Source organism: Opisthorchis viverrini (genome assembly GCF_000715545.1).
Source record: "Opisthorchis viverrini unplaced genomic scaffold opera_v5_61, whole genome shotgun sequence".
Taxonomy (NCBI): Eukaryota; Metazoa; Platyhelminthes; class Trematoda; order Opisthorchiida; family Opisthorchiidae; genus Opisthorchis; species Opisthorchis viverrini.
The window spans coordinates 1,696,163-1,703,518 of NW_008751717.1; the positions used below are offsets into that span (position 1 = coordinate 1,696,163).

Below are 7,356 nucleotides of genomic sequence, written 5' to 3' on the forward strand. Positions count from 1 at the left end.
GCGCACTAGAGACGGACTACTGTAATCATCTGTCTTCTATAGCGACCACTTCTTTAAGACAAACAAATTTCCGAAGTTTTTCGGAGCTTCATATAACCGTGCTGTTTTATGCTTGCCGCCTTAGTTTGTGCATTTTGTGTGGATGCTGTTGAATCATAATTGTTATGCCTGTACGTTAGCTGATAATAAATTTCGAATCGTTTCATTTCTTCATTCAGCGCCTGTGGGATGTCTTCAAAGCATTCTTACAAGGGTCAGATGAGTCACTCAATCTGTCGCCTTCTAGGATCGATTCTTCCTCGGTTGATGTAGACAAGGTCTGTTTCTTTCCTTTCGCAGTACTATCTTTCATTTTTTGGCCTTACACTTAGTTTTACAGCGCAATGGGAAAGGACACGATCGCCTTGTGTGCTGTTTCCTGAGGGCGTAGTACATTAGGGTTAAAAAGGCTGTAATCCATCTCAGTTCTATTCCTTTCTAATTCACGATTGGTCCACTCAAATATCCAGAAGGTTTTGTTCTGGTATGTGTTCAACGGAGGGTTATAAGGTTCGTAGTGCAACGCAAGGTATGAACAAAAGTATAGCTGTTTTTGGTGGGCCGCTGTAGTAGTTTATAGTATTCTCTGTCGATTTTAGCGACTATAATAAAGTTGAAACGCTATTTCTGGTTACTTCTAACCCGAATCTATTCGCACACATTTCAAGAGCTACTGTGTGATATAACGTCATTGTACAGCAAGCGAGAATCAGTGGCCGCCGATAGAGATACAAAATTGTTAGTCGCTTGATACTTGTTTGTTTTTGTTTGACCCCATTTGACCTACGTTTCTCTGATGTTAATGTCTGATCTCATTACGTTAGTGGTTTTGCTATATTCGGTTATCTCTTATTTCTATGCTACTAACCCGGTTCATCTATTTCTTCCACAATACCAGTTAAGAGAACTCATGTCAACCGAAATGCGAAACAAGGACGATTCTGCCTTTCAGCTAGTAATCTCAAAACTTCTGAACAAGCTCACCTCGGACAATGTACCATCTTTCATCGTATTTCTTGTCGAACAGAGTTTGCATGTCTATGTAAGTTATTCTCTCCCCGAAATAAAGGGTGTTTTAACTGTCTATACTGAATAGCCGTCATTTTTTGCTTTGCTGTGCACCGTGGGTTGTTGTTCTCACACTGCACAACCGCGAGCCCTACGGATACGAGGGAAATTTGATACTGTGTCTTACTCTACAGCTTCTATACTGGACTCCACGTTTAACTACACTGGTTAACTGGAGTTGATAGTACTTTACTACTTCCTGACAGTCCCTTAACACATGATTTAAAGTCTCATTTTGAATCTACTCTTCCATCCGCCGTCCTATCACAAGAATTGTCTTGATCTCCATGGTCGACGGTGCTGGGAGGAGATTTTGGACTTTTAGTGGGGGTATTATCCTGTAAGTGAAGCCAATCTATGTTGAAAAGCCGGAAAGTACCGTACAACCGTATCATCCTTATGAAATATCATGAGCAGTGCGCATCTCACGATCCTATACCCGGCGATTTCCCGCGTAATTGTTTAAACGATTACCACTGTGGCCGTTGTCGGCTCATTGGCTTACTCCTAGACAGGGCTTAGCGCTACTCATCTTTCAGTCGTGAAATCCACATAACATGGTCACGTGTTGACTGACTTCTTGAAGGACGATTTTTCAGGCAAGATTTTCATTTATTGGGTGCATTTTATTCATTCTCTGAGGTTCTTGTGGTTTTTTAGATAGTGTGAGGTGGTTTCTAAGGGAGATTTGCTGTAAGCGAAGCCAGTCTATACTGAGAAGCACCATGCCCAGAAGCACTGTGCTTCGTGACTTTCCAGTATAGACTTACTCCACTTACAAGACGAAATTTTCATTAAAAAATCCCTGAAGGTGTTTACACATCCTTCTGCTTTCACCCAGCTGGGCCTGAACCCAAACCACAGGACCTATTGCCTGCTTGAGGTATAACAAGGATGTTTTAAAGGCAGCTGTTTCCTTTTCATCTTTTTTAGCTGTGCAACTCACGAAACGCTTTACCACACTCCCTTGCTGGTGCTATCTCAGGATTACTAGATTCATCCAACGGCAAGAACTTTGTTTTTGATTCCCTTTTGCCCACGATACTACTTGTCACTGGTTAGTGAAAATGCAAGCTGATTTGAGGGTTTAGTTTCGCATTTGGCATTTCAGTTTTGGACTACTTCTACCTTTTCCTAAATGGTTTTCTTGTGCCTGTATCGGAAAAATCTGTTGGTCAGTGAGGTCAAACTTGATTAAGGTTACTAGCTATATTCGAAGCTGCAACGTCTTGATCCACACTCCGTTGAATCATCCTACTATATTGGAACCATAAATTTTGACATCAAATATACTGAGGAAAATTTTTCGCACCGACTTTCCTGCTTGAGAGTTCTACTTTTCTTTTTAGTTTGCTCATGCCATGCCTAGGTTATTCGTGGTCGTACTGCTCTCTCTCACAGAGCCCTCATGCTTCCACAAAGTCATTTCCGAACTTCCTATACTCTTCACTGCCAGGAGCAAGTAGGTATTCCGCTGGTTACCGGGTTCCGCTTTCGCTGTCTAATTTCGCTATGGTATACCTGTTGCAGAAGAAATCCTCACTGCTTCAACCTTGTTACCATACTGGAGAACTGTATTTCTGGTCCAATGAATTTTGAATGTGCTGATTGGAACTGAGTCATGTAGGTCAGTTGATGCGATTGTCAAGATCATGGATGAATAAGACAGTCAGATGATTTCCCAAACATACTACTGATGGACGGGCAAGTTTGAAGTGGTAGCATTATCCTCTGATAGCTGGGATCGAGGGTGCCTTCCAAAACCGTCTTACGCGTCGTCGGAAATAAGCAGACAAACAATTCACAAAAAGCTCCTCAAAAATACTTAGTTTTGTAATGCTTACTAATAATCGGATACCCTTTACTCTCTCGCCAGAAGGGGCGAGATGGTTCAAGTGGTTAGAGCGCGAATTTACTGACCGGAAGGTCCGTGGTCCGAACCTGACATCTACCACTCCACTTCCCCTGTCTAGGATTAGGCAACCTGGCAGTATCCCTGCCCTCACGCTTCCTTCGGGTAGCAGGCAGCTAGGCACCGGAAGGTGTTAGATCTGAGAGGTTTTTTGCTCTCCTGGATTTCGAGCGGCGCATCTGGAGAATTAGCCATGTTTAATTCATTTGACTATCAGTGCCGGTTATTGATACACATTTCTCAGAACAAATTAGTGTTATAAGGAGTTTGAGCCGTGTCTGTTTTGGCTGGAGAAATGAATTTCAACACCACATACAGTTTCACGATATTTCTCTTCAGAATCGGATGTTTACTGGCTTAGCCACGACGCTGCTAAAAAATATAGACAGCACGCAGATTTGAGAAAATCGCCTACTTATTACCTTCATGAAATCCCGAGGTAACTTTGTGCAACTTTGAATGGAGGGATACGGCACTACGCAGGGGAAACTTCACAGAGCCTCAAGATCCTTCAGTTCGAACATGTATATAAGCTAAAATTAGCATTTCTAGCCTTTACTTTGTTTTATCCGAGGGATGCAATCGCCAATTTCTATCAAAACTAGACAGTTAGCACTTACTTTCATAATACATATGCCTTAGTGTGGGTAAGTTTTGAAACGATTTCGGTTGCTGCTCACTTTGTATGGGCATCACCAAAACTATGAATTGCAGTTGCGTGAACAGTAAGGCGACGGAGTGCTTACACAAAACTTGCTATTTACTTGTGAACCAGTTTAGGAACATGCGCTTGATTCGCAGGTCCCTAGATACCTTTTTAATTCCTACAAAGGTTGTTCGAACTCACATGGCTGTGATTGGTTCGGCTCCTGACTGCGTCGTTAGCAGCCTATATCAGGTGACCGTTTGCTTGCAGTGCCCAATTCTTCATCTGCACTGGTGAATAAAACTTGCTGACCACTTGACGTTGGCTTACGTTAACTTCCGTTGGTTTCACTGTGAAATACCCAGATGACTGTTCGGTATGAATCAAACCGGATTCGGACATTTATCGGTTTAGTTCCTATTTTTATAAAATATGAATCATTGGACAGCTCTTTTGGTTTCATTGTACGCTCTCCTCTTTATCCATTTTCTCTACTACCTTTCCGCGCAGGGAGTGCTTATGCAGATTTTGCTTTAAATTTACTGGAGACGGCGGAACCGGAGTCTCATCTCAAACTATTGCGGTATGTCAACCATTTCGGTGTGATATACCACATAGCGAATTAGTTCAGTCCACGAGAAGCCATTCCTTTGCTTATCGGCAGTGTCTTTGTCCATCTGTTCACCACTTCCGAGAATAAAATAACCAAATTCATTATTTTCAGAGGATTTGCTATTGGCATTTTCCTTGCTGGATTATTCTTCCATAACTGGCAATAAAATATTTCTGGAAGAATTGTACGTCCCGAATCGATTGTTAGACTGAGACGTTTATTGTTTTGTGATAATCTCGTTGTTTTGTCAAAATCACCATAACCATTTGATGTTTGCCAGGCTATGACGGTACCGCGGTACTGCATGTCTGTGAAAAAAATGCAAAAGGGAACTAGCGAAATACACTCATTTGCAAACTAATTTGGTTTTGTGAGTGACGCAACTAAAACCCAGCTGAACCTCTCCTTTGTGCTGTTTACAGGCAGCTGAATGCGCTGCACTAGCCCGCCTCATGTTTCAGTCGCTACGATATTCGGGACATCGTGATACATGTATATCTTTGTAATGTACTACTCATAAGGTTGCTGAAAATCCGTCGAAAGCCCACGACCTGGTTCGTCCTTTCTGGTGCTCATCAAGTAGGCGCAGTCCCCGAGTTTCCGTCAACCTTATGCTCTACGTGAAACCAAATTGCACAAAATTAGCGAAGTACCCTCATTTGCAAACTAAGTTGGTTTTTCGAGAGAGTCACTTGGAACCCAACTGAATCCCTCGTTTCTGATGTGTTTTCAGCAACCTTATGAAGAAAAGGGAATAGTTTTATTCATGAAACCGAGCGCTGTGCGTGGGGATATCAACGCAAATATTTTGTTTTTGGAACATACAGAAACAAAGATTTTGCGTTTTAATGTGTTCTCGATTGTGTTCAAAATTAACTTATGCGACCTCTTGACCTGCGTTCACCACTTGATTGGGCGGTGACGCAGTCCGTCTGAATTCCCGACCCTCTGACCTGTGAACCCTTTCTTCCTTATTTCACTTGGTTGTGAGTATATCCAACCATCTACGTGGTTTCTGTTTAGTTGAACGTAAACACCTGCAGGATTAATCAAGATGGAGTAATCATAGAAAATAAACTTTGTTCTCAGCATTCAGTTATGGATTGTGCCTGCAAAAAACATTTACGAAGCTTTTCCGACTCACTTTTTTTTCATTTTGCCACCTTTTAACAGAGCAGGGTTTAAAAAACCATTCCCGCTTAATCTGAACTCTTTAGCCTTCTGTGAGATCTTGCGCTATTTGAAAGATTTTTGAAAACGCGCAGTAGATTCACGTCCATATTACGTCCTTGACAGGGTTCTATGCGTTCGTCAGGCACTTTGGCCAACCGACCTATATAGAGTTCTACAAGCCATGCTTAATCGAGTAAGTCCAGTGTGTTTGTTGCTTACGTCGCGGATGTGACATTTTTTCGGAAACCGGCTAGTTTTATCAGTCCGGAGGGACTCCACGGCCACCGAAACTGTTCTATTTCTCAAATGTCGTTACCTTGCGCTGCCTGTATTAACATATGGTCTGTCAGGGTCACTTTGATGCAGCAAAATTTTATGGTTCATGTTACCAACATTATGAGAAACCGAAACCCGGTGAGGACCGTGTAGTATGACATTTAGGGTTCTATGTGAAAGAGGTGATTCTCTTTCCAAGTTTCTCTCAACAATAAGATAGAGGTTCTGGGACAGTGTACTGTAGTGTGCTCGGGAAACCGGTAACCAGCATTCCTCAAATTGTTCCACTCAGTTCGCGATGCCATTGTCCACTGTAGAATCAGTGCACACTGGGTGTGAGCGGACGATACTATACTTTGTGCTGTTTAACCTCCATACTAGTCTGAATGAATTTCAGGGACTTCAGTCATTGAGAAGTTCGGTGTTTGTTTCACTCCGCCTTGTTCGCACCTACTGTTTATAGTAAGTAAGCACAACTGTCCGAATTTCGTGTCGCAGATACCACAAGCCACAGCTTAATCTCATCGTCTGTACTACACAGACGCCATGCAATCTCAGGCTGACCCTTAGGAATGGATTCGACCTCCAGCTGCTTGGTCAGCGTCACAAGACTGGTTCGAATTAACTGGCCTTCATCCCCGTGGAACATTGTGAGCCTCTCTAGTTATCACACGTCACTTTTCTCCTGGGTTTTCAGTGATACTCAGCAAACGTAGTTCTGATTCGTCCGATTCGTTGGTTCCTCACTGCTCACTTAGGTTTATGGTACTAGCTTGCAATTTGTTGGCGGTGCCTGGAACGTAATTAGTTGACTCTGTTTTTGGAAGGTGAAAGCGGTCATTTCATTCTGGCTAAAAGTGGAGTGTCAGCGCCACTTATTTTATTACAAAGGAAAGGAAGAAGGCCATCGTTGCGGAGTTATTTATCGGAAAACACCAACTGAACAGTTACAGATTATTGGACAGGGGAGCAAACTCTCATATGCATCTTGTTTATTAAAACTGGATACCCGTCATTTCGAATGCGTCTTCTTGAACTTTTCTTGATACTCACTGACTACCACTCAAACGTAAACGAATGCTACAAAGCGATTCCACAAATTCCGAAGTAAATCCCACTTTTCAGTAGATGCGAAGCGGATTCTTAGGAAAACCACATACTACTCACTTGCGTCATCAGTAGTATCCACCGTTACGCTAGTATCAGATGTGTGTACGAAAAATCTGTATAGCTTCCGTATTTTGATGTCTTTGACTTTCCAGCTAAAGGAGACATTCATTTGTTCTCTGTTTAATGAGGACGTGATACGTTTGGTTATTCATGCTTTCGACACACAGTTGACAATTAGTGAAGAGCTACATACATCCGTCCAATTCGCGAATCTAGTGATTTACGTCTTGCGGAATCATGCAGCTTTGGTGAGTGTTTTTTATCTAGTGCTGATTTCTTCTTTCGTGTCCCGTTAGTTATTCACCTCCATCGGTTTAACATTCTCAATCAATAACCTCCTAAAAAGACATTTCCGAAAAGGGAATCCCTGGTATAAGTGAACTCCCTTTTGTGGTACCGGTAATAATGACTCTGTTGGGATCCACTCATTATTCATTATTTCGCACCTCTTTGGTGACG

At 42.3% G+C, this 7,356-nt stretch overlaps 1 protein-coding gene across 1 annotated transcript in view; it reads left to right on the forward strand.

Moving 5' to 3' along the window:
* The window catches only part of T265_13374 (hypothetical protein), a gene marked incomplete at both ends in the record, with an annotated part of 37,608 nt that extends 30,465 nt beyond the window's left edge, over positions 1-7,143 (forward strand). The window contains 8 exons of the mRNA XM_009168608.1: positions 219-317; positions 466-523; positions 864-1,081; positions 2,041-2,164; positions 4,176-4,248; positions 5,575-5,644; positions 6,125-6,189; positions 6,875-7,143. Of these exons, the coding sequence (XP_009166872.1) occupies positions 219-317; positions 466-523; positions 864-1,081; positions 2,041-2,164; positions 4,176-4,248; positions 5,575-5,644; positions 6,125-6,189; position 6,875 (708 nt within the window). The remainder of the gene's footprint in view (positions 1-218; positions 318-465; positions 524-863; positions 1,082-2,040; positions 2,165-4,175; positions 4,249-5,574; positions 5,645-6,124; positions 6,190-6,874) is intronic.
* Between the last annotated feature and the right edge of the window lie 213 nt (positions 7,144-7,356).